Raw genomic sequence first — 26893 nt, 5'->3', positions numbered from 1 at the left:
AATTCAAATGTATATTGAAGGACATCTTGACCTCGCCCTTTAAACCCCCTGAAATCCTCTGTATTTCCAGCCCCAGAAGATTTACGGTTCAGTCGTTGTTGTGCATGAAATAAGCCGGATAGACATTGCCTCTTGGACTGGTGGCATCTCTCTACACACTGGAGCAACTTGTCTCCCCTGGCGATTGCTTTGCAAGTGTTTATTTGTTTTTGTGCTTGAGTGTGGTTGGCTTTAATTGTCAAAGAACACAATCCCATTAGAATGATGGCTGATGTCATCAACTTAATCAGGGTCCCTCTTGGTTTTGCTGTCCATCAATCTGACATCTGCCCACCCTGTCGCTTTGATTCCACCGCAGCGTTTGACGGCCGTGTTCCCTTGACAAGTAATCTTGGAAAAGTTGGCAGCTGTGGCTACTTGGAGGGAGACAAGTTTTTCATCACAGAACAGACATATTGTGTCTATTATTATACTTGCAGTAGGTCTTACTCTGTCTGTCTATTCAATGCAACATTTGTGGTGACTGTAACTATAGAAAGAACATACCTGCATCTATTCCATAGCCCTGGAAAAGAAACCCAAATCATCTCATATTAGGCAGAGAAATAGAAAAAACTTAGAAATAGCTTTGTCACTACTGATTTCTTTTGTTGAGACTCATGAATTTGAATTTCTATGTTTAGGAATCTACTATTTTCGATGCACTCTCACTCACTCTGACTTTACTGCTACTAACGGGACATCAGCGTTTAATAAAAGAAATATTGAATATACAGCATTATCATATGTACTCATGGACCTGAAGCAACTGTCCAAGAACCCAACAACAACAACTGCACTGTAAATTAGAGGTGGTGAAAAAATTGATCAATGGAAAAAAAACGAGATTCTTGTCTTCTGAGATTTTAAATAGAAAGAAAGAAACAACAGCAGAGTGCAGACAACTGAAAAACTTTTTACCTCAGACATAAACCCTGAAAGTCTTATCTGCGTATCTGATTGTTGTAGTGTTTTCAGAGGGATGTATCAATCAGTGTGTGTGTGTGTGGGGGGGTTTGAGCATCCTCAGAAACTGCTGTTGAAACTTCGGTTCCCTGTTGATACACTACTGGAGATTACAGTTGCTAACGCCCACCTTTTTCTTCTAGCTTCAGCCACATCCCTAAAATCCCTTCTCTCTTTGCTTCCCCATTCTTGTCACATATTGTGTTTTATTTCTCCTGTGTACTTCTCTTTCCTCCAACCCCATCCTTCCATTCTCATTGCTCACAGCTCCCCTCATAACTTCCTCTCCCATAACTTCACCCTGATTCTCTGTCACTCTTCATTACCATTTTCCCATTTTTGCCTTGCCCCCTATTCCTCTTTCCTCCCCCTCTGTCCCCTCATATTTCTTTCCATTTGAATCGATGTGTCTATGTGTGTGTGTGTGTTTGTGTTTGTGTGTGTGGCATGGTTTGAATATAGCTGATAAATCCATTCTGAAAGTAAGGAAACATTACATTTTAAAATGTGATGGTCCCTCTGTTTTTTTCTGTCATCCCCATTTCAAACTTCTTCTTCTTTAGGCCATCCTATTCACTTTATTCCATTCTACCCACAAAGCTTTGGCAAATTTAAAAACACAAACCAGCGTCTAATAATAGCTGTTTGCAAATCTTACCACCCACCATACATGTAAACCAGAAATCTGCTTTATATCATGTACAAGGGATATTATGGCTTATATATCCAAAGCACATCTAGAAATATTAATCTCATGGTAATACCAGGTGTAAAAGAGGATGTACTGATTATATTTTACTGTGAGAAAGGATGACTACGTTATGAGTTGTCTAGAAATGTTCCTGCTTTTTTGATTGAGAGCTCCCACATACATCCCTGTGTTATATTCTACAGCTGCTCTGCCAGAGTCTGTTTTTATATCCAAGATGTCAAATACAGCAGATGGCTATCGGTGGTGATGAGTAAGTCATTAGAGCCAATTCAGACTGCCGCTTCAAGCCGTGATATTTACGCTCCTGTGACTTTTCGCCTTTTCAATTTGAATGTTGTAGAGCCGTAATGCGGGGACAAAGTGATCCCATTGACGATACAGTTGTAACTCCAGTAAATCTTCATATTTTGAAGCTTAGGGCCATAGGTAAGGCTGCCATGTCTGATATGTTGGAAGTGAGAACGTGGTGGCTTCCAGCAATTCCACATGTCCCACTGAGCATGTTAAAATATGGTTTCATCGTACAACAGAAGGACCCAGCTGCCAACAGCTGCCCTGCATGCTTCCCTCCTGTTTGTCAGTTTCTGTCTGTGTGTGTTGATGACTCAGATCCTCTTCCACTGTACTACGCTTCACCGGCATCCATTACTACATCCATCTTGAGTTTACAGTACGTTTGAGTGACAGTGTAACTGACCTACAGTCAAACTCACACTTACACACACATACACACTCAGACACCTTTGCTCTATGTGCTCGTTCCATTCACCCGATCTTCTTTTTTTAACCTGCCTTGACAGTACACTAGATGGCCTCTCTGATATCCAGGCCTCTTGTGACTCCTCTGACTCTGTTCTCATCAATTATTAAATCTTTCCTCTTAACCAATACTCTTTGATGGGGTCTGTGGTTAACGTCCCTGTGTGGAATAGGTCATTTGTCTTCCACAGTGACGCCAGCAGAGGTCTCAAGATGGGTTCATGACTCATAAAAGGAGACGTATTATGTGGAGGTTACACAGCAGTAAGCCGCAAATGTCTGCAAGTGAGAATTCACCAAGCCAAGTTGTTTTGAAATATTTAAATTAGGAAAGCTCACGTAACCTGTTGAAGGATCGTTGCCAATCAACTTAAGTGATTGTACTTGTTTTTAGTACAAACAGGTGTCAGTGTCAGGCAACTCTTTGAACAGGATAGGAAAAATTACGTGTCTTTCATTTCTTTTTATGCCGTTTTTTTGGAAAGGACAGTGGAAATAGAAAGAAACCAGGGAGTGAGAGAGTGAGGAAGCACAAGCAGGAAAGTAATCGCTGGTCGTTCTCAAACCCAGGCTGCCTGCTTGGAGCCTCTGAACATGGGGCGCATATCCGCAACGCCATCGGCACCCAAGGAAATAACATTTCTGATACGATTACTGACTCATTTTGAAACAATTCTGCATTCATTGAATGCCAGTTAAAGTTTTTGTGCTGCTGCCATGCATTTGAGTGTTTAAACATATTTAAATATATATGTATTATTTTTATTTTTAAAAGCTAACTTTAATGTTGTTCAACTTTCAAACCATAGAGGAGGCTGACAGTTTGTCAAAAACGCTTCTACAAAACAGCTCAAACAGGAGCTATTTTTTTCTACAGCGATGCTTGGAGCTGTACTCGAGTGGAGAATTACTCCCACTCTGTGCAGCAGAAAATCAAAATTGTGGATGCAATTATAAGTATAACTGACCTCTTTGGTTAGTTGTAGTGTGAGTTCGGGAGGTACCCTCCAAACAGAAACATCTGTTGTTTGTCTGTTACACACGTGTTTAATCAATTAGCTGCTCAACATCACTTGCTGTTACCAAGGCAACAGTGGGTATCAATTCTGGGGATGTATGCGGTGCTCTAAACAGATTTCCCTGGCAATTCGACTCAATACTTCATGAGTTCCACGATGGCACTTGACATCAATCAGGGTAATTTGAACTGAAGCCGATTGGCCAGATACATGAAGGAAAAGAAGATGTTGTGATAATGTCAGACAGCGATGTAAAGACAGAAAAGGAGGAGGCACGATAACAGGTTAAACTGACACCGAATTACACTGAGTAAATAAATGACTCCTGCAGCTTTTACTTATTCAAGGGCCTTTTAGAGACTGTGATGTTTCATCAAATGGATGGGATGCAATATATACATGACCTGGGACTTGAAATCTGGATTTATTGTAATAGTGGGCCATGTATCTTATGATTAAAGTATCGTATAGTATTAGAGTTACCTTGTGCTTTCCAGCCCTATTAGAAATGTTACTGCAGTTGTTTGAATATAGAATGACTACTGAATTTATTCTAACGCTAAAACGTTTATAAATGCAAAATCCTCTCAGTCTTACTTTGAACATTAATACAAGCCAAAGAGTGTTTCATGTGATGATGATGGCCTAAGACTAAAGGGCAGGACTCTCTTATTGGAACATTAGGGGGAAGGTTATATATATCTCTATGGCTACAAGGACCCTTCCTGATGCTCTGCACCCACCTTAAGGGATCCTTGTTGACAAAAGCAGCCGCTTTAAGGAACATGGCTACCTCCTAAGGGCTCCCCAATACGCACTGTCTGAACAGAAGTAATCTAGAGAGAGGGCGTCGTGATCAGAATCAAAGACAGGAAGAGAATACAAGGAGAAAAAGGAATAAAAGAGAGAGTAGACTGTTGTTTCAAAGACATTCTCTCTAGGGACATAAACGATGTGAAGACCACCAATGAGAAAAAGCAGAGCATAAGAGTAAGAGATACGGGAGGACTACAGATCAGACAGCTCAGGCAATTTGAATATTGATCGCTGAGGGTTATTTTAGGCCTGATACTGAATAAGTGCGTTGGCAGAAGATCCAAAACAAAGTTCTGGCTGCCCACCAGAGTCTGAGCAACAATTGGTGGCCATATTGGACTCAAAATCAACAGTTGCTCTCCAACCTTGGCTTCTTGCGTTCATTTAAATCTCCTCCGCCAACCTGAATCCTCTTAATTGTGAGTGGGCTGTTGGCGTCTGCATAGAAAGACAAGAACGAAGTGCATCTTAATTGCCCAGGGAAAAAGAAGGCTTGCACTCCAAACTAAAAGATAATGAACAAAATGTTTTGGGTCTCTTGTGTTACGGTCACAGGGGAGCACGGATGCTGCAGAATCCTTAGTTTTTCTTTTTCATCTGGGACTCTTAACTCAAGTACCCACATTCAGCGTAATCCCACATATGCATGCATTAAACTCAAAACTCCTGCTCTAGTAGCGATCAAATCATTAAATTGTCGGTCCAAAGACGGTTAAGAGTGAGAACGCCAGCACTTGAAAATAGCTCCTTTAAGTGTTTTGTTATGTAGTGGAGCGTAATTACAGAGGACTCTGTGATCTCAAGTGTCTTGAAGTGCGTTATTAAACTGACACTGGATGACATGCTGTGAGTCATTAGGCAGTGTTGTTAAAGCCCTAATCACAGAGTAGGCACACACACACACACACTCGTGCTCATTATCCGCCTCACTCACACGGTATTTTATGAAGCTGTACAATAAAGTGAAAACGAGTGCAGATGCTTCCAAATATTCCGTTTCAAAAGCCAATTATGTGACCGGTCATTTGCACAATGATGTAGATTCCAAGAATATGTCTTGCTGAGATCCTCATGAAATTTACCATCTCCAAATTGCTGAATAAACAACATAAATGTTCAGCATGTCACATGCCAGGGAGTTATTATTGCCAGGTAATTTATGCTGATGGCCTCCGAGACTGCACGAGGCCTCTCCGAGTTACCGGCCTGCTGCAAATTGGGGATGATTCATAACGAGAGAGAGAGAGAGAGAGAGAGAGAGAGAGAGAGAGAGAGAGAGAGAGAGAGAGAGAGAGAGAGAGAGAGAGAGAGAGGTCTTTTAGAAATATTACCTCCTTCAGTCACAGGCAAATGAAGTGATGGAGAGACTGCAAAGCACTGCAAAGTAGGTTACTATGGGAGCTCATAAACAATCATAGGATGTGAATATATTGAATATGCAGAGAATGATAAAATACTCTGAACATGTTTAAAAAGCCATCAGACTACATGACTGAACACACAAAAGTGCTTCCACGTCACTGTTAATTACCACTCAGTTGTTCCTTAAAGGTTTACTGTGCAGTTTTCTGGAAGGTTTGCAGATCAAAACAGTTGCTCCCTTCAGACGCACCTCCTTCATCCTTCATCCTTCAGCTCCCCTCTTCCCTCCTGTCTCCAAACTTTTTCCCCAGCAGGGTTCTACATGGTTTTAGAAAACTTAAAATATCAGTGTAGGGAATTTATATTGAGACGTGCTTACTTAAATATAGGTCACACACATCTCATCTGCATGCTGCCTATATCACACAGCCATACTTTGAGCCAAAATGGCTGCTTTTCTGCACGTAACATAGTTTTTGACAGAGGGTGCAGTGCATGGAAGCTAAAAAGAGACAGTTGATTTGTTAAGCCATACTAGCTATCTTTAAACGTCTCTTACATAGATTAGATGGATTGCAAGAATGAGGTCTTTTGGAAATATTTTGTTTCGTGAGATGCGATGTTATGCAAACACATCTGTCTGTCTAACCAACAACTGTTGCTAATTGATATCTATATTGTTGCAGAAAGTGTTGAAGCAGTGAGATGGTGTGTCTGATTTTGGCCACCAGTGACTCATTATTCAACGTGTGTGTGTGTGTGTGTGTGTGTGTGTGTGTGTGTGTGTGTGTGTGTGTGTGTGTGTGTGTGTGTGTGTGTGTGTGTGTGTGTGTGTGTGTGTGTGTGTGTGTGTGTGTGTGTGTGTGTGTGTGTGTGTGTGTACTGTATGTGTGTGTAAGTGTTTGTGTTCTGTTTGTGTGTGTTGTCTGGCCCAGCTGTCGCACTCTGTGTGTGTGTGTGTGTGTGTGTGTGAGTGTGTGTGTGTGTGTGTGTGTGTGTGTGTGTGTGTGTCTGCTGCTCCAGTTTTGTGTTTGTCAGTTTTGTTTTGAAACTTCTCAGACCTACAGTATACAGTATAGGCATATAGCAGGGATTGTTCACTCTCTCTCTCTCTCTCTCTCCCTCTCTCTCTCTCTCTCTCTCTCTCTCTCTCTCTCTCGCTCTCTCCCTCTCTCTCTCTCTCTCTCTCTCTGCCTCTCCCTCTCTCTCTCTCTCTCTCTCTCTCTCTCTCTCTCTCTCTCTCTCTCTCTCTCTCTCTCTCTCTCCCTCACTCTGTAGACAGCAGCAGCTGTGCTACAGAATAAATGTGTCATCTTGCAAGTTGTAAAATTATAGTTGACATTGTTTTGTTGGCTGTTATTTTGTCGCTAAAAGTCCCAAATTCCATTTTTTTTTCTTCACAACTTGATATATAAACAACAGCTCAGTGTGAGGAGCACTGAAACTGAAACAAATCATGGCTGTAAAACCAGTGCTGACAATAAATCCAGCTCACTAAACTGTTGCCAAAACACTGCCTCAGCCTTATCACAATTACCAAAGGAGCTAAAGGCGCTGAAAAGCAAAATAAGAGGTGGGAGATATCGTGACATAACTTCTGAATAAGGTGGCACACATTTACTTTGTGTATGTGTAGGTGTCTCCACATTGCATCCGGATGCAGCTGTAATTGGGAGTTGTCTGCAGCCAGCTGGCGCGCACACATCGCGCTCGGCTGGAGGAGTTTGCTGCAGGAGAGATGAGCTGTCAGAGCAGCACAGCAGTGGATACTTTGGCCCATGCCAGTCTCTAACAAGTTTCTCCCCGCCAAGTTGGCATGTTGGCAAGGGCTACTACCTGTCTTGTAAATAGGGTTAACTTGTTAGCTTATGTGCTCTTACTGTACTGTACAGTTGTTTACTTTCTTATGCCAGTGTGTGTCAGTGTGCCTCTTTCGCCTCCTTTTTTTTTTTTTCTACCTCCTGTCTCCCTGCAGGATAGATCTGACTAAAGTGCTGCCAGTCACAACAGCAGATGCTCATGTTTCCTCCGCTCTCCCGTGCCTCCCTGCACATCAGTGAGATTGCGGGTGTGTGTGTGTGTGTGTGTGTGTGTGTGTGTGTGTGTGTGTGTGTGTGTGTGTGTCGTCCGTCCTGGCAGGGCTTGATGATCTACTCAGACTGCCAGGAACATGTGTCAGAAGAGCATCACAGTAATTCTTGGAGTTACAGAGCACCATGTTTTTAATAAAATCTTGCATTAATCAATTATATTTCTGATTGATTTCCTCACTTTCACTTTCTCCATCTCTTCAAATATGTCTGATGTATCTATGAAGACTTGTCTAAATAACACAGGGCTGTTCTTATTATAACTGAGTGAGGAAGAAAGAAGTGACTTTTGACAGGATAAACACCTCGCTGTGGAAGTGTCTAGCCTCGTTTTAAAATGCGTGTTGCAGTGGGAATAAAAGAGTTTCTGTAAGTTTTCTTTTTAGCTCATGGTACTCTGACACGCCTGCCTGAGGGGAGCAGCTGAAGTGAATGGTGAAGAGGATGTGCAGGGTCCTCAATAGATGCAGACGGCTTTCCTTTCTGCTGCTCGCATGTGAAGTTCTGACAGTCGGATTTGGGTGGTGCAGGTGATTTTAGCTGCATGTTTAAGGACACCACTGAGTTTTTTTTATTGCGATGAGAAAGTTGTACCAGGATATGATGTTAAATGTGAGGACTGACTCGATGAGTGACCGGTGTACTGTTGTTAAGATGTCCAGTCTGACATTCTGACTTTTCAGCCTCCTCAGGAGAAACATGCGCTGTTGTGCTTTTTTCATAGATGCAATTCACATGCTGTGTGAAGGAGAGGTGGTGGTCGGATGTCGTATTATACTACATAATATGGTACGGTATGTTATGATACATTAAGGTACCGCAGCAGACTGTATCATTTTTGTATTGTATCATATCACATTGTGAGTAACTCCATTCCCACCCTGATATTAGACAATTCAAATAGGTGTTTTCATGCAGCCGTTGATGCTGACAATAGAAATGTATTAGTCTCCACTTGTTCTTGATTACTTTGTATCATAGATAAAAACACAATGAATCATTCATTGTTCATTTCACATTGAATTTGACTGAAATGCTCCCCAGAATTCAATTCATTTGTGGCTAAATTGTTTGCTAGACTCTTACGCAGTGACATCAGTCGGAGATTTGAGGGATTACGGTGGGCATGATTCATTTTTTCAAACAAAACACGAACACACTCATTCTTATACTGTGCACACAGTGGATTGATGCAGGATGAGCTACAAACAGCCCCTTACTAAAGTGAATGTGAAGTCCTCTAAATATTCAGTTATAGCTCAGTTCTTCCTCAATGACTTTACGACCATAACGAAATCAAACGCCTACAAGTAACTTTAAACGAGTTGATGGCACCAGATTGAAATGCCTCTCCGCTCATTATGTGTTCTGTAACTCAGCAATATTCTCTCATTAGTCTAAAGCAGCTTGCTGATATGGTAGAATTGTTATGCCAGCTCATTAGCAAGTCTTTCTTTTCCTGTGCTTATTTATTCTCTTTAATTACAGCACTAACAGTTCTGAAGTTTGGTATACATCACAAGTTTGTGAATTCGTGCTGCATCCCTGACTTAATGTCAGACATGTGTTGTTGAAGCACGACGCGCTGTAAAAGGTGTGAAACAAAGGAAAGCCGACACCACTTAAAGGTGTGACAGGAGCATGCTGGGAGATAGGGGTTTTCACATAAAAGAGCTGCAGCAGCTGCTGACCTTTGACACTCTGACTTGATCTGAGATTCTCATTAATGTGTGTGTGTGTGTGGGGAAAGCTTTTCTCTGATTATGTGAGTAGTAAAGTATCATTATACTCTTAAATTATTCACCTCTTTCCTTAAAGAGCCCATAGTATGCCCTTTTTGGGGTTTGTATATTTAATCTATGTACCTACTTTTGTACGTTCACAATAGCTAAAGTCTGAAAAAAGTGTCTGTTTTCATGTACTGCTCCTCCTTGCTCCCTCTGCGCTCTGAGTCCGTCAGCTACACTCTGCTGAGCCCACACTGTTAGACCCCACGTGGGCCAAGTCTGCTCTGATTGGTCTGCCGATCCGCTCTGTCGTTATTGGTCAGTTGCTCAGCACGCGTCTTGGAAATTTCAACATGCAGGGCTTGTCACAACGAGCCAATGGGCTTAGATCAGTCATATCACTCTGACAATGACGCCGGACTGACAAATTTTTATCGAGGGGGGGCTAGAACCGAGCGTTACATGCAGCTAATGCTACAGCTAACAGGAGGACGTAGGAGAAGACGCGTTTCCACGGACTTTGAATTTTTGCACATAGATGTGTCTAAACATGCACAGGACACTTGGAAAACACACTAAAGAGCATATAAAACCAGAAAAAGCAGAATATGGAACCTTTAAAACCTTAAAGCCTAGTTACTGAACAAAACACAAAACTAACAGATTAAAAACAACTTATTTCGCCTAATGAACATGCAGTAGCCGCAGTAGTGGGGGGGGTTCTCTTAAATGCTACAGGGCTAACTGTCCAGCCTTCCCGAGGTGTTGTGGGACTAACTTGACGTCACACTGGTAAAGGGAGGGTCCCGCTTTATAAACGTGGTGATGCCCTGGCTCTTGCTGCCCATCGGTCTACAGAGTTAGGTTGGGGAGGGGGCTCTTTTATTGATTGTTGTCCTCTCACGATGCTCTTGAATCGAAGTTTCCAGAGTAAACCACCATCGACAGGTTGGTGACCACAGCATCAGATTAGAAGTTTATTTGATTGATTGAAACACACACCCTAATCTGTTTTTCAGCCAATAATGAGCTGACTGGAAACAGACTGTATATTCCCTAAGGTCAGAGCAGCTATGGAACCATTGGCACCTGGCAACATTAATTGCAAAGGCGTTGTTGGTTTGTGCAATTGCATTATAAGGAGCACGCTATCTCGTGTTGACAGCAATATTCTTCAAAACCCTAGAAATGCTAACATTCAAGCTAACCTTTCTACAAGATAGACATGTTACCAGGATGTAGAGTAGTCCAACTATTTTTTTTTTCCTCTTAAGTGAAATAAACATTCTTGCTGGCGTATCCAAACACATTCAAACATGTTTATTATTCAACTTCAAGTGAAGCCTTTCCCCTCTTTTAAACCACTCAGACACACACAAAGCTCCAATTCACCTTTACTCCTCTGCCCGTCACAAGGTCCCTCCGTCTCTGACAGCTGCTGCTAAATTCTCCGCCCTAATGAGACCCAACTGAGAGGCTGTGAGGTAACTGTGATAGGGACTGCAGGAGTGTCATGCATCATGGGTTGGCATGGTGTAGGGACATAACGAGTGATCTGAAGCCAGACCTGCGGGAGGGGGGGGTTTTCATAATCAAAATGAGGCCTCAGTGCTGATAGAATATGCAGGAAAGGGAACTTTCGTCAAGAAAAAAATAAGAAGAAGGAGCAGCGTCGGAGCACCAGGCCAAAAAAATGTTGGCAAAGTTGCTTTGGAAATGTAGATTCAAAGGCCTTATCATGTTTGAAGGCCTTTTCCTTTTTATATGATCTCTTGACGTCTGTCTCCTTATTGATTTTTTTCTGAAAAAAAAACCAAACATCTTACTCTTTATCTTAATTTACAGCTATAAGGAAATATCCATGTGATTCAAGTACGAAAGTAAGAAAATGCAAAGTTAGTGTCATGTTTAGGCTCTGATTTCTGTTGCCAATTTCCTATCATATGAATGACAATTAGCCTTTGTTCTACTCCTCTGATTCTTTTGAATGTCTTCTTGAATTCCACGGCATGATTAATTCAATAATTCATCGTTTCAAGCCCCCCCGTCTCCTCTCCTCTCATGTCATAAATTAATTTACTCCCTTGCCCCCATCAGTTCCCCGCTGCTCCTGTGTGACTTGAAAACCCTTTGTGCTGTACACATAAGCAGGAAAAGCTGGATGTGACATTTCCCTGGGGAAATTAATAGTACAGTGTGTTTCTGGACCAGGTACAGATTAAAAGTGGGGCCCATTATAAGCCCATTAACCTAGTCATTAGGACCAGATCTGAGAAAAGATGGAATAGCAGAGTGTCTAATTTTAGCATGACATAGTGTCATAGCTAGTGCTCGTTAATATCTGCAGGCGCCGAGAGGAAATGAGGTGTTTTCCCTAGAACGCAGTGTTTCTTCGTCAGCAGCACCTTCTTAAGCTGCCATTAAGTTAAGTGTTAAGACTTGACTTTTAACTTTGACATTTATCTTTTCTTTGAAATGCTTTTATCTAAAATACCGCCCGGTAAAGAGCTTTCTTTTGTTGTCCTGCGTATGGATTATCAAACATTGAAATCATCGAAGCAAAAACAGCGATCCTTGGACAAAATGAGAATCAGGACCAAAGCTTTTATCGTGATGGTTACAGTAATGTTGACTAAGCAGGGAAGATATTAAAATCTGAGCTTTCACAAGAATGTGACATGTGCATGGATAGACCCCTAAGGGGACCTGAGTGTGTGCCTCACCAGTTTATCCCTGGTTTTTCTAGTCTTTTCATTTCATTTGTATTTCAGTAACATTATGATTAACATTTCAGTTATGCATTTTGCAGTGCAATGTGCCTAGTGAAAAAAGCAGAGAAAAAAGGAAAGGGGATAAAGATGTGAGCATATTTGTTGTCCTTTACAAGAATCTACTGGACAGAGAATGTGTTGAAGTCGGGCTTCAAAGTGATTAAAAAAAAAAAATTGCAATTCATTGCTCAATTTCAATTGTTAATAATGATGAATCACATTCATGTTAGGAAATCCATTATTTTGCATTTTTTGTTATGCTTTTATTTAGAATTTGTGTACTGTCTGAAGCTAAAGGTACTTTATTTCCTGTTTGGATGCAAACCCGCTTTTATTTTTATATAAAATAAGGAACTTCTTGTAGCTTGTCAGTTACAACATTAAAATAACTGCGGATAAAGAGACTCATTAGGGATCAAAGATGGAAGGAAAACAGCTAACGGGGACAGGAAAAAGTTAAATGTTTGACATGACAAGGTGGATTTTACTTTTAACCTGTGGGCTGTCCGGAAGTTGTTTTTTTTAAGTTAAGTGAGCCATTCAGAGCCTCAGTTGGGTCGTTCTTTTCCATCAATGTGATCTAACAAATTTAGATTGTGTGTGGTATATTATATCTGTAGGGTGGGTAGGGTGCCCTTTTTTTCACTTGAGCCCCCAGCCACCCAGATGTGTTTACGCCCCTGTTCAAAAAGTAAACATGGCCTAACACCCTGTATTTCTCTCTCTCCTCTCAGCGTCTGGCGTCAGTGGCAGAGAAGCTTCAGACGGAACACGTGTGGAGGGACGACAGCGAGGTGAGTGAGGGGCTGGAGCGTGATCTGATATGTTCATTAACACGGGGCTGCGTTACAAAGGGAACAAGTAGTGTCACGATCTCTACAAGACAAGCGCCGGAGGGAGCGTGTTAGTCATGATCCAATATGATTCTAATAATTGGATGGCAAATCTCATTCCATTGACAACAGTGCTGTAATGACTTTATACCAGATTCCATTATTTTTCATAATAGGCAGAAATACCCAGGTGTGATTTTGAGGAACAGACACACACCACAAATACATTCACACTCTGTTGCTCATAATCACAGTATTAAGAACACATGTAATACTGTGACACACGTGAATTCCCCTAGGGGCCATAAAGGTTGCATCCATTAACTTCAAGAAGGTTTGTATAGCAAAAATGGTAAACAAGTCTTTTAATTACTTTGCCTTATAAAAAGATGCAGTGCCCTGTACAACAACAGCAGCCCCTCGGAGAGTTAAAGCAGCTTTCTCCAGTGCCATGTTGTACCTCACATCCTTTCCATAATATATGAAAAATTGCACATTTCTGCTTCTGTCTTTGAAAGCGAAAAAGCCTCAAGCCTCGAGGTGTTTTACAAATGACAAATGATATTGTGTACTTACTGTAGTGAAGGAACTTCAACTTTGCCATTAAGACTATTAACTTAAAAAACTCTGTAGTGTTGTTTGCCAAACCTTAATGATCCTTTTCCATTAACATTTTCCCTTTATATAACTTCTTGCGCAGAGGAAAAAGGGGAAAGAAATGAGAGTATTTTCATTCGTCAGCTGTATTAATTTATTCCTTTGGCCTGTGATACTTGGCTAGCAAACGTGATTAATTTTTTTTGGTTAATGAAATGGGGATTTCTACAGGACTTTTACCCCACTTTTACACCAATTTAATACCCCACCCCATTGTTAATGGGAATCGTTGGCTGATTTGTGTGAATATGAGACTGAATAATAAAGGCCCAAAGTAGTTTAGCTAACTTGCATGGGTTCTGTTGTTATTCAGTCAATTGACTCAACTCTCCTGTCAATCAAATCTCAACCCAACACACAAACAAACAAGTCAAGTATCTTATTTGACCCAGAACTCAGAGGCAAAAAGTACTGCCTGAAAACAATAACTAAGGGTGGTTTCACACTCGGGACCCGGGCCCAGATCCGAGTATGCTTGACCCACAAAGTCTGGTTCATTTGATCAGTGTGAACACAAACGTACTGTACTCGTATCGTACTTGGGTACTGTGCCCGATTCCACTTGAAGAGGTGGCCTCAGGCGTGATTCATATGTTCTCGAGTCCGCTGTATGACGTAATTGTTAACAGCTCGCGTCGCTTCAAAAACCGTTGTATCTGTGCATCACGGGCCAGTTTCACCCTCTGAGCTGCGCGGTAGCTGTGTGTGTACAGAAAGAGGATCGTTGTAGGCATTTCAGAAATAACAACAGAAACATCCACAGTTAGCAGGGTGGACTCAGCCTGCGGGTGGTTGCCATGGTTGCTTTTTTGAAACAATGGTTCCTAATATGAAAACGCCCTAACTCAATTTGCATAATTCCTTGCTTATGTATTCTATTTTAAAAGAGACTTGCAGATATCTGCTGAAGTGCTACAGAGTGGGGTATTATTATGATATTGACCGAGGATTTGCAGGGTTTGTAGCCTCTACTAATCTCGTTTCTGCATAGCTCTAGCATGGTTATGTCAGAAAGCGAGTGTCCTTGTTTGTGTAACCACAGCTGTAGTGTCAAAATCAAATCACATCAGATCAGAGAAGACTCTTGCCCTCAGCTTAGTCCACACAAACCTGAATGTGTCCTTCTGGGTGCTGTAAATCACTTTTGAGCATGGTGAATAAAAAGACAAGTGCATGATCAGCATGTTTGTGCGCAGTATGTATCATTTTTAAAAACCATGCTCAGTGCCTTAATTGTAATAATAGTAGATTAACTCCAATCAAACATTTTAACCCAGGATGTAAGGATCCTATGTGGGGGTGTGATATTTTATGTACACATACATGTTTTTGCACACCGTAATAGAATGACACCTGTTACAATACAAACCGTGTCTAGTTTCTCTAGACAGATTTACAAAGTTTGAGTGGGTTTGTAGCTAACAACATTTAAAGAAGACATTTCAGGTCATTATATTTGATATTTTTCAGCCTGTATTAACTTTTATTTTCGGAATTCTATTGACTTTCTTGCATTTGATTGTGCAGTGAGTCCAAAGTGAATCTGCTGGGAGCAGATCTTGTTGGAGTTTTTATTGCCCTTAGTTCATATTGACAGAGTCGTTGGCAAATGAAGACAAACTGAAGGCACACCTAGCAAAAACATCTCCTTTTTTCAAACAAAATACACACACAGACTCTTTGATTAAGCAGTACACATAACACCCAGTACAACATGCTATAGAAGCAGTAGTGTGTTTCTCATTTCGTTAGCATTCACTCCCCAACATGCCTTTCTGCACCCTCACACACAAAGTGTTCTTGCAGAGTAGCCTTCCCTGAGAGGTGCGACGGTGTGATCTTAGTGTTATCTTCACCTCTGCAGGTACACATCTGTCTGCAGTAACATGCCCTGACAGAGAGCATCATGGGAGAGTCTCCTCGCATCATCTCATTGTTTGTGTTTGTGTTGCATGTGCTTATTAACATACGTGCTGTACCCCTCCTCTTTGCACACTAACTTGCACGCCTCCTGCTATAACTGATTAACAGTCAAAACAGCACAACAGAGAGCAGATGCTAGCGTTTGGCTCAGCCTTAACACTTATTGTGAGCTAATTACAGGGAAGGTAGCAGAAGCAGTGGCAGGAGGAGTCACAGATTCTTTTTGAGTTTGCCATCATGTTAGTTTGCACCTGCAGAAGTGGTGGGCAGGTGGTGGGAGTCAGCGAACCAGCGCTGTAGCCCTGGGGCGCTCTTATGTCAGCAGCATGGCTAGCTCGTTATAGCCCTGGTAGCCTGTGTATTGACAGCGAACCCAGGAGTGTGAGAGCACAGCAACACCACTTACTTCAGTGATCCTCAGTGTCAAAAAACAAGCCGCTGCCCTGCAGGAAAATAAAGCAAGATTTTAATTCCATCTGCAGTTGAACATGTCTGCACCAGATTTCAATGACCTATGTTGGAGTACTTCTTAGACACCCATGACCTTAACTACAGTGTCACATTTAGACTACAAAACATACTGAAGCGCCTCAATATGTTCATCCTTCTCTGATGTTAAATCCTTTATCTTCAACCTTCAATAAAACTTTTTTTTTTTGTGCAAACTACACTCTCTAAAAGTTGTCTTGAAGTGCATTCATCCAACACATCCACTTGATTTAAATAGTATAATGGGCTTTTCACTAAAGTTATCTTTGTGCAAATGTGGCTTTTAAGGGGACCTGAGACTGTTTGTCTTTTTAATTCTTAAGGTGGGAGATTAAAAAAGATGTAACAAGGTATAGAGAAAACAATAGATATGTTAGATTTGGTCCTTGACACAGGGCACAATTCACTTGAAGACTTGAACACAAATAATAAGTTCTGCGTTTAAAGATCAATGTAACAGCAGTTAGAAATCTTATTACGTATGTGTCAGTTCACTGTGACATCACAGCTTAGAGCCAGGGAGGGACTGACAACACTCTGTGGCAGAAGATTAATTTCAAGCCTTTCTTTTCCTCTTTCTCTTCCATCTCTTTGCAGGCTGACAAATTCGTTTACTACTATGCCAAAGAGAAGGTGAGTACAACTTGAGCCAGGGTTCTGATATTCTCTCTGGGTAATTAGAAATGGAGATTCTTAAATTTAAAACATCTATTCCCTCGGTCATCACAAAGGCGGCATATTTTATTGTAGATTGTCTTGAAACTCTGACATGGCATGCTCAGACCAGGTAGCTTTCAGTGTAGCTACAGGCAGTAAACGTACTCGCTAAAGTCCTGCAGTGGGCGTGGGATTCTAGTTGCGATAAGACCAGGAGGAAGGGCCCAGGGAGAGTAGCAGAGAGAATCACTCCCGTGATTCCCCGCCAGCCTCTGTGTCATCTTTTGTTGTTGTTTTGATTGAGAGCCCCCTGGCAGCGGATTTTACATACTGGGCTTTTTAAGGACTCAGAAAAGTCAGTGTCTGTATCCTGATGTGTGTGTCGCAGTAAAACAAATAGGACATACCCATACTTTGCTTAGGTATGCACTTTTTTTGTACATGAGCACCAGTGTATGTTTTGAGGCAAACATTCAGAAACACATGAGTTCTGCGTGAGACATTAGACACCCCCCCCCCAGTGTTAGATGTCATCTGTCTGCTCTTATAAACAGGGATCAGCTTCTAATTCCCCTCCAATGTCCCAGTGGGAGAAAACGACGCACCCAAAGCACACTAATGTCACTCTGTATTTGACTGACAGACCCTCTCCCCTCTTTCTCTTCTTCTCTCTCGATGCCTGGGTTTATGTTTCATGCATCACATTTTGATTAAATTCCCCTAGCTTTATTGTGACAGCGGTGACATTTATTTAAGTGATCGCCAACATTGACTCCTCGTCATTCAAATATAAGAGAAAATGCATATAGGGGGTATACATACATGCAGAAAAAAACACGGTTTGTAGGATGTTTTTCAAATCCTGGATCAGTTTTTTTTCTCTCCCTTTTTTGCAGCTTTATGAAACAGATGACGTAAAAAGAAGAAAGAATGCATACATCCCAGATGATCTACAGATCGATCCTGACTTCAGACGACTCGTCTCTTACAACACATCGGCCGTTCACATCCCTACGGATATATACGAAGGCTGTAAGTTGAAACACACATGCACTGACTGAAAAAAAAACATATACATATCCCTCTTTATAAATAGTAAAAGAAGGCAACCAGCACCTCCTGCCCTGCTGTTTGTCTCGCTTTATTCCTGTCATCACTATGTCCAGTATCTACAGTAAGTTCCCATGATGAGGAGCTCAGCCTCCCAGCGCTCTCTGCAGTGTACTCTGTTCCACCCCAAGGCCAGGCCATTCCAGTCTAAATATAACACAGATGCCAACAACCCAATGGGCAGCACACTATAGCCCTCTCTTTGCCCTGGTCAGCAGCTGCTCCTTTCCTTCTCGTTCATTGTTAACCTCGCTGAAGTCGATGCCTCTGTCAAGGAGAGCTCTTATTGTACCTTCTAAGAGATGTGAGCATTTCAATGCTCATATTATATTTACATTATATTTTGGGTCTTTGTTTTTGATCATACATACAGTGTTTGTGTGTGTATTTTAATTTTCGATTTTAAGCCATCTTAGTGGCATTGCTATCAGGATTCTAGCCTTTGTCTGTTTTCAGATCCCATTTGGTTAAGACCAATAGATTTAAAAAAAAAAAAAAACACATGGTACCTTCATGATCCCCAGAGAATATTTGTTTATACTGTAAAAACGGCTTTTTTTGTCCGGCAATGTGTATGTGACTTCCGGTGTTCCTGGAGCCAGCCTCCAACGGACACTCGAGGAACTGCAGGATTTTGCACTTCCGGATTTGTTTCATTTTTTCCAGACCGGAGCTTGCCGCTTGGTTTAGCCCTGATTAGAAAGTGCTACAGCAATTCTAACATTCTTAACTTTATCGAGGCACAATGTAAACACCGACTGAACACCAGCATGTGAGCAAAGTTTTTGCATGGATCAAAACCCTTGACCTTTATGATGAATTTTCTTGCCACCTTGACATATTTTTTTTTGTTGTTGAAAAATGATGACTTGAATGAGACTTTTACGGCTTGAAGCCTGGACTAGTTTTTTGTCCCCCAGGGGTTGTACTCCCCTGGGGGAGAAATGGGGTTCAAGTGCACTAGGGCAGAATTTCATAAATTGTTGAGGGCGATATGATCTGCCTGTTATCATGATCATTTCTAGCTAATTACTTGTTTTTTGCTAAACTATACTCCCCTTGTTTGCAGTCTGTGGTATGATAACACTTCTGTCACATCAGGCTAGCCTCAAATTAATCTCACAGAGGACTATGACATGGTTGGGGACCAAATCTGTCCAAATCTTTCCTTTGGATCCTCTCCCAGCATGCACTGGACATGAGGCAGGAGGACACACTGAACAGGCCAACCATCTAGCTAGATTTGGCTAACAGTGATACAATCTGGTATACACTTCTTTTACTATAATACAATCTTACAATTATGCTACTTCTCAGCAGTGTGTGTTTGAGTGTTGAACGTGTTCTTCTCCAGGGCGAGTACAGAGACCCACCCATACATTAGTCATTTATCTTTCCCAGGAAGCGTGTGCTTGTTTAATAAATGGTTGTCTATTCACTGGCAGAAGGACAAATCAATGTGTGTGAAGAAATACTGAGCCAACACACACTAATACATCCAAACCCTTCAGGGGTTATTAGCCTCTTATTCTAGGACGCTAATGAGTTTAATGCAAGGGCAGTTGGACACACACACACACACACACACACACACACACACACACACACACACATGAGGATGCAGACATGTCTTGATACACACAGAAACACTCAATAGAGGTCGTGTTCTTCCGTGAAGAAACACTCATGCTATTAACACAATAAAAAAAACGAGAAAGAAGGTTCAGCAATAACTTAAAGAAATTAGAATCGACATGTAATCTTATAAGAGTGACCTCATCTAGGCTGATGTAAAGCATCAAAATGTCCGCAGAAGGTGAAAGGAACACGGCCACGCTAGACTATCAGCCTCTCACGCCGCTTATCGTGACAATTTATGACTGAAAGGTGACAATATGGCATTTAACACACTACATTTAACAACACACGAATGCAGGCAGTCCACAACACAGTTAAATGATTTCCTTATAGCCACGCATGAGCTAATTGCCTTCCTGGCATTGATTGAGCATTCAATTTCAATTTGGGGTAATGATCGTCACTCGGCGCTTGCTAAATGCTGTGGACTCAGTCATATGACTGTAATGCCCTTACACGGCGAGTCACTCCACATACTATAAATGTGCAGAGTGACACGCCTCTGAGGCCTCTGACTGTGCAGACGTTTTTGTCATTGGCAAATGGACAAATGTACTCGGTTATTTTTGCATGCAGTAGTTATAAGGATGAAGGGGGAAGGGGGGGGTTGTGACTTGCATGATTCATCTGTCTGTCTTTGGCCTCCTTCTGCAGCTATATATGACCTCTGTCTTTTTTTTCCTTTCATTTGTTTATGTTTCCTTATTTTTAGTCCTCTTGTTACATCGGTTTCTTGTTAAATTCTCAACTGGAGGTCGGTCAGAGTTTTCACAATTTATCTACATGTACGTTGTCATCAAATTCTCTTTTCTTTTTCTGCCATACGGTCATCATTCATACCAAGGAACGGCCCATTTTCACTTGTGTGAGGCATACTAGCTAAGATGAAGGCGACAAGATGAGCACACCTCTTCTTTGTAATAAATATTAGCTCGCTGGTACAAAGGCTGGAAAGAGCTAGCGTGTGTCTGTTGGACGGGGCCGACCACACAGGCGGTGGCGGTGAAGGTTGCAATCTTGGCGGAGCACTTGTTAGCCATGTGGCTAACCGAACTATTAGTGTTAGTGCTCCCTCTCTCTTTCCCTCTCTCCGTCTCCAAGGACGGGCTCCCACATCGATGCCACTCCGGCTGGCAAGCAGTGTCAGCGTTGCCATGGCGATGTTACTCAAGTGTTGTGTGTGTGTGTGTGTGTGTGTGTGTGTGTGTGCGTATCGAAGAGGCCACACAAACTTAGACACGCCCTGGTGTTTTATCTTGTTGTGCGGAGGGAGACTTGTAACTTGATTAGGTGACTTTGTCTAGACAATGCTGGCGTCCTTGTGGCTTTTATTGATGCTGAAGGAGATTTGTGTCATCCATCTCTTCTTCTTTGATTGTGCTGGACTTGTCGCTGCCACTCCCATCCCTCTTTTTCTCCCTGCGTCCTTTCCCTACATTTCAGTTACTCTTTAATTCCCTTCTTTCTTCTCGACCTGTTTTCACAGAACTGCTGTCTTGTTCTTACGTTTAACCCTCCTCTCTTCTTCTTTTCCATCTTTTCCTCATCTTTACCCCTTTTACTCCATCTCCCCATCGTCCCTCGCTCCACTTTTATCAAGCATGTTAATAGTGGGGTGTGTGGAGACAAATGTGCCACTGTCTCTCTCCCCCGCATTAGTCCTGCTGATCAGAATCTATTCTCCCTGCTGATCCAGTGTGGGTGGTCAGACTGGGATTCATTATTGTGTTTATGTGTGCACGCTCACTGGAGATGAATCAGAGTTTGTCTGTGTGTGTGTGTGATTGTGTTTGAAAAAAGAGAGGAGGAGGAGATGGGGAGAAACACTTTTGGTGTGAGAGCCAGCATGTGCGTCACATCTCATGCACCTACTGTCCTGTATATGCTTCTCATGGCTGCGTATGCGTGTCTTCTCGCTCATTAGGCAGATTGGCGTGGATGCGATGAGAGGAGAGCGTCGTGGCCGAGGCTCATCTGATGCCCGTTTGCATCAACCCTGTGTGGCACCTGTCAGCCTGAGACACACACACACACTGTGACGCGCTGAGATACTTTGACAACGTGTATGCGACCGTGTTTGTGTCGAAGTCACGGTCCCTGTGGCAAAGCTCACAGCGACATTTTTTACATCTTATACATGAGTCCTGTTTCGTTTAGGAAGCTGGCTGCCAAACTCTGATGCATCTTCACGTCCATCTTTCTGCCCTCCTCCTTATCCGAGCCCTCTGTCCTTACCACAAGTTGGAAGCTTTCCCAGGATGTTCTAATCAGCTGATTTGAATTCACTCTCGGATTCTCCCTCATACAAAATACCCATCTATTAAACCTCCAAGAATAGAACTTAAAATATTTCAGACTGCATTCTTTTTTTTATCAAGATAATAAAGTAATATCACACGGCAGGAATGTCATGTGATGTATAGAGCAAGATCTCAATACCAAGGTTATTCTGGCTTAACGTTTGTACAAGAGGAGGAGATACATACTGGTCGTCCATCTTTATATACTGTCAATTGTTTCATAACTTAATTGAAACTGAACCAAACACTTAATCGCCTTCTACAGTTTTTATTATTTTTTTTTTTTTTACTGGCGACACCTACTTGTGGGCGGCAGTAGCTCAGTCTGTCGGGACTTGGGTTGGGAACCAGAGGGTTGCCGGTTCAAGTCCCGGTGCGGACCAAGTATGGAAGTTGGTCTGGTAGCTGGAGAGGTGCCAGATCACCTCCTGAGCACTGCTGGAAGCCCTTCTGCAAGGCACCAAACCCCCTCCCCACCACCGGCTCAGGAGTGCTCACTGTGGGCCGCTCTGTCACTCTGACATCTCTCCATTAGTGCATGACCATAGGACCCTGTTTGTGTGCATGTGTGTATATACTTCAGCCTATGTGTGTGTTGCATGACTACAGAGTGTGAAAACTGAAATTCTCCCCTTGCGGGGATCAATAAAAGTAAATCTTAATCTTACTTCATATTTATTAAATGTAATGATATCTTTATCTCAAGTAAGGCGCAAAAAAGACCCAGCAGTCCTTAAAGAGGACAGTCATGTTGTGAGTAACTGTTCTTGATCTTGAGGCATGCAGTGTTACCTTCAGGGCTTTTCTCACCTTCTCTCACCTCACCATCTGGAGCAGTAGTAGATAAAGTAATCAGAGACAGGGGCTTGCTTGTGTGAATCCTAAGTGTGAATGACATAAGGTTAAATGTGCTCCTCTCTGACTGTCAATGTTGTGTAATTTCTGCAGGATTTATAATCTAAAGCTGTGCTAAAAACTAATGTCGGTGCTGCTGTGTGAATGCTCACGTCACAATCAGTAGTAAGAGGTAAAGCGTCATCGAGTAGAGGGCTCCGTCTGATCCCATGATTGCAGGTTCTCACCACTCAAGCTTCCCCCGTGTAATTACTTTCCAAAGCACAAGTTCATTTCAGCCACCAGCTAGCTGTTGACAGGGAACACCACAGGGCATCACTCGGCATGGCACCGTGCAGCTTCCCCACCCTCCTCTCCCTCGCTTCCTCCCACCGCCATCACCCTTATCAGTCACTGCCAAAACCCAGTTTGATTTGTTTTTGAAAGCATCTACATGCCTCACAGGGAATATTTAGTAGGCTGTCTTCTTTTACATATTCAGTTCCCATGCTTTCTCGCCTCATGAATCATTCATTTTTGTTTCTTATCTCACATGTCTACACTTGTTAACCATGTGATATTTGGAAAGTGTGATTTATGAGGCTGGCATGAGGCTGGGCATCTCTGCTGAATTATAATCAACTGAAACTCTTATATTTTAGTTCTCATTCTGAGTTATTCTAAATGGTGACCATCCCTTTTTAACACCAATAACAATGGGACAAGCTGAACAGTGTCTTGATTTAGGGACGGACTTTGATCTTTGAGGGTTTACTTATTGTCTCGTTCGCTGTCAAGCTTTCTAACCTGCTTGTAAAGCTCAACCAACGTTAGCAAAGCGTAAAAAAAAAGAGATGAGGGAGGGTTAAAAGTTTGAGTAACAGCAAGGTGCATTGATTCGCTGAGCTAGCTTGTTCGCACCTTGCTAACATGTGCTTGACAATAATAGTGTTCAACAGCTAACCCTACTCGATGCTCCTTTGTATCTTGCTAGCTTACGACTTTGCTAGCTAAACTGACATTAGCAAGTTTGTTAATGTAGAGAGTTATTCCTTGAAATTCTGTTAGACTTTAAAAATGTAAGAGTTTACCATTTTGTGTTAGTTAAGTAAGAAACAAGTAAGTAGATAATAGAGAATTAACGTATTTACACTCCTGAAAACAGGATGTCATGAGAGAGTAAACATTATAGTACAGTGATTTATTCCATTAGCATATTCCAGAAATGCTAGCTTATTGCTGCTAGCTTTAAAGTTACACATTTCCCCTCACAAGCCTTGCCCTTAGTTCCCTTTTATTATATGTAACACATGATCATAGAAAAAACGATTTTACTTGTTGGGCTTTATAGCTCTCCTTCAAAATTTAATTCATGGCAGTTAATTAAATTTTTCCAATCTCAACAAAATTAATAACATGATTTTTATTCTACCTGTCAAAGAGAAGTGCTGGCAGTAGCTTCCTTTGCTCCACTCTTTTCAGTTTCTTCTTTTCAACCCCTTCTTTTTTTCTGTTTACACGTTACAGTCATTTTTGGTTTCTCATTAACATGAAAACCAAATTTCTCTTCAGGAATTTCAGGGACGTTGCTTTTTAATTTAATATTACTTTTTTTTTGTTCAACTGCTGAAGAAAGACCTTCCATGGAAATGCAGATTTTAGTTTAAGCTCTCGTAATAATCAACAATTTGTAGGTATACAGCCATACTGAAACCTGCATCCTGCCCTCCAAAATGCCCCCCAGGCCAAAACGCAGACAGGAGCTGACCAGATCTTGTGTTGCTCCGCTAATACCTCTCATTTCTTTCTCTCATCATTGTGACCTCGAGCAAGTTACAGACCCAGAGATGGATCTGTTTACTCTGAAGCTGCCATTTGTTCCAGTATTTGGTGGAGATTAGAGGACACTGCATTGGATTTAGTTGTTAAGGGCTCATCAGTGGGGCCTGAACTGCCCATCTGGGGGTGTTTGATGTATGTTTACGTCCAAAATTCATGTGGGAGACTATAATGGCTTTCAATGGAAACACAAACACAAGGAAGAAGGATACACATCTTTCCATCTAAGTCATTATTTTGTCCTCCCTCCTCATCATGTTTCAAACCCACAAATCACCCAAACATTGACTTCCTGTTGTGGCAGCTGGTGGGCAGAAGACATAATAAATGGCCTTTCTTGTTAGTTTACAGTGCAGTTATAGCAACATGGGGTTGGAAGGAAAAATGGATACCAATGCTTCCTGTTTGAGGGCTTGTTACCCTGAGACTTCTTGTTACTGATGTCAAGGAAACCAGCAGGACAAATCCATTAATGGCCATCCTCGGGGAGAAGAGAGATCAGGCCTGAACAAATTGTCGCCACTTATCATTGGGACACGCTTTCGTCTCCAATACCAGAGGGAGACATTTGAGAGCTGGCCTAAACTCTCTTTTTATCCAACAATGCATGGAAACAGAGCCTTAGCAAAGAAGGTGGAGGGGAAATGTGAAGGCCACAAGACAGTGAGTGCAGAAAGACTCAGGAAGAAGTGGGAGGTAGAGGGGTAAAAACACAATAAATTCCTGGCCTCTTTCAAGGCATTCAAGAAATGAAAAAGATTTATGGGCTGTTTTCTAACTGTTTTCAAATGCTTTCATAACATAAAACTGTTGTTTTTTTCCCTATTATATATAATATATTGCCATAAATATAAATTTAGCTCCCATTTAAAATAAACCTAGCTTCAACCTTATATAGCTGTAAGATAAATACATCCTTGTTGAGTCCTTTTTTTCCTGAACATAATACTTGCTTAGCAAATAAGCATGTTGTCTTTTAAGCATGCTAACATAAGCACCTGCTCCAAGTCTCTGCTGTAGATTAGCACAACAGGGCTGCAGCCTTTGTTTGTAATTGCATTCTACAAACTAGAACACCTGCACCGATGAATGTTAGCTGGATGTATGGATCATAGTTATGGATCATGAGTCGAGATCTGAGTTGCTCTGACTCTAGCAGTAGCCAGTTCCTGCCTACAGAACAATGAAGTTTCTGTTAGAGGAAAGAGTCTAGAGAAAATACATCATCAAGTGTTGGGTTGAATTTAATTTCTCTCCTCTCACTTTGCCATACTTCTCTTTTTGCCATCTTTTCCTGCTATAATTCTCTTACTGAGTTAAGAGTACAGATGCTTCACACTCTAATCGGTACTAATTCTGTTTAAACACCCAGCTTCTAGTTGTCTGTCAAGTCCCCAGTCTTACCCTTAAATCACCCTTACATGTATTTATTTGTTCCTGTTCTTTGTGGTTTCCTTTATCTATTTGCTTTAACAAAAGACCCACACACACACATGCAAGTATGAGTCATGCTCAGCATCACTTTGACATGCTGCCCACTTTCCCCAGCAGAGCTTTGCTTTTTTTCCCCGGTCAAACTAGATTGTTGGAGCATTAAGCCAGTAAGAGCTCCTGCAGACTAACAGGTAAACAAAACGTTTACTGTATGTCTGCCCCCCCCCCCCCCCCCCCCCCCCCGAGTACCAGGAAGAGGATTTTGTCTTGAACCCGAAATATCAAATTGAATCATTTTGTTTTTGCCTCCCGCTCTCTTCCCCATCTCCCCTCTTTTGCTCACTTGCTACTGCTGCAGATTTCAGTGTGTGTTTTGAGAGCAAAAAAGTAGGGGGAAAAATGGAAATATCGCATGATAGCAGATTGACGTCAGATTCAATATCTGTGAGGAGGCTTCTTCTCAGCCATCAATGTCAGGGGCCTAATACAAGCAAATGTGTGTGTGTGTGGTTGCCTGTTTGTGTGTTTTGTAAGACTTTCAAGTGTAGTCTCTCCTGCCTATCCTTCCTCTGAAAGCCTTGACATTTTGTCATTTTGTGCTCGTGTGCTTTTTATGATTTTGTACTTGACTCATTCCATTTTTTTTTTCTGTCTGTGTGTTCCAGCTAATATTATTTTGAATGAGCTAAATTGGACAGAGGCCTTGGAGGAAGTTTTCCGGAAAAACAAAGAGGAAGATCCGTCGCTTCTCTGGCAGGTGTTCGGCTCTGCGACTGGATTGGCTCGATACTTCCCAGGTGAGCAGTCCAGCAGCCGGTGAGGTTACTGTGGTTAGTAATAAGGATAGAAATGACCACCATAGGGGCAATTCATATTCTTGCAGGTAGATGCATGCTAACACAATTATACCTTTCTTTT

General features: G+C 41.9%; 1 protein-coding gene across 1 annotated transcript in view; it reads left to right on the top strand.

The window, feature by feature from the left end:
• cacna2d1a (calcium channel, voltage-dependent, alpha 2/delta subunit 1a) overlaps positions 1-26893 on the top strand; it is an 82661-nt gene that overhangs the window by 20289 nt on the left and 35479 nt on the right. The window contains exons 4-7 of the mRNA XM_065951284.1: positions 12996-13055; positions 16761-16796; positions 17717-17852; positions 26641-26772. Coding sequence (XP_065807356.1) covers positions 12996-13055; positions 16761-16796; positions 17717-17852; positions 26641-26772 — 364 coding nt within the window. The remainder of the gene's footprint in view (positions 1-12995; positions 13056-16760; positions 16797-17716; positions 17853-26640; positions 26773-26893) is intronic.

This window comes from Labrus bergylta, chromosome 23 (genome assembly GCF_963930695.1).
Source record: "Labrus bergylta chromosome 23, fLabBer1.1, whole genome shotgun sequence".
Taxonomy (NCBI): Eukaryota; Metazoa; Chordata; class Actinopteri; order Labriformes; family Labridae; genus Labrus; species Labrus bergylta.
Note: the sequence above shows the minus strand (reverse complement) of the source record. Positions and strands in the feature narration are given on the sequence as shown.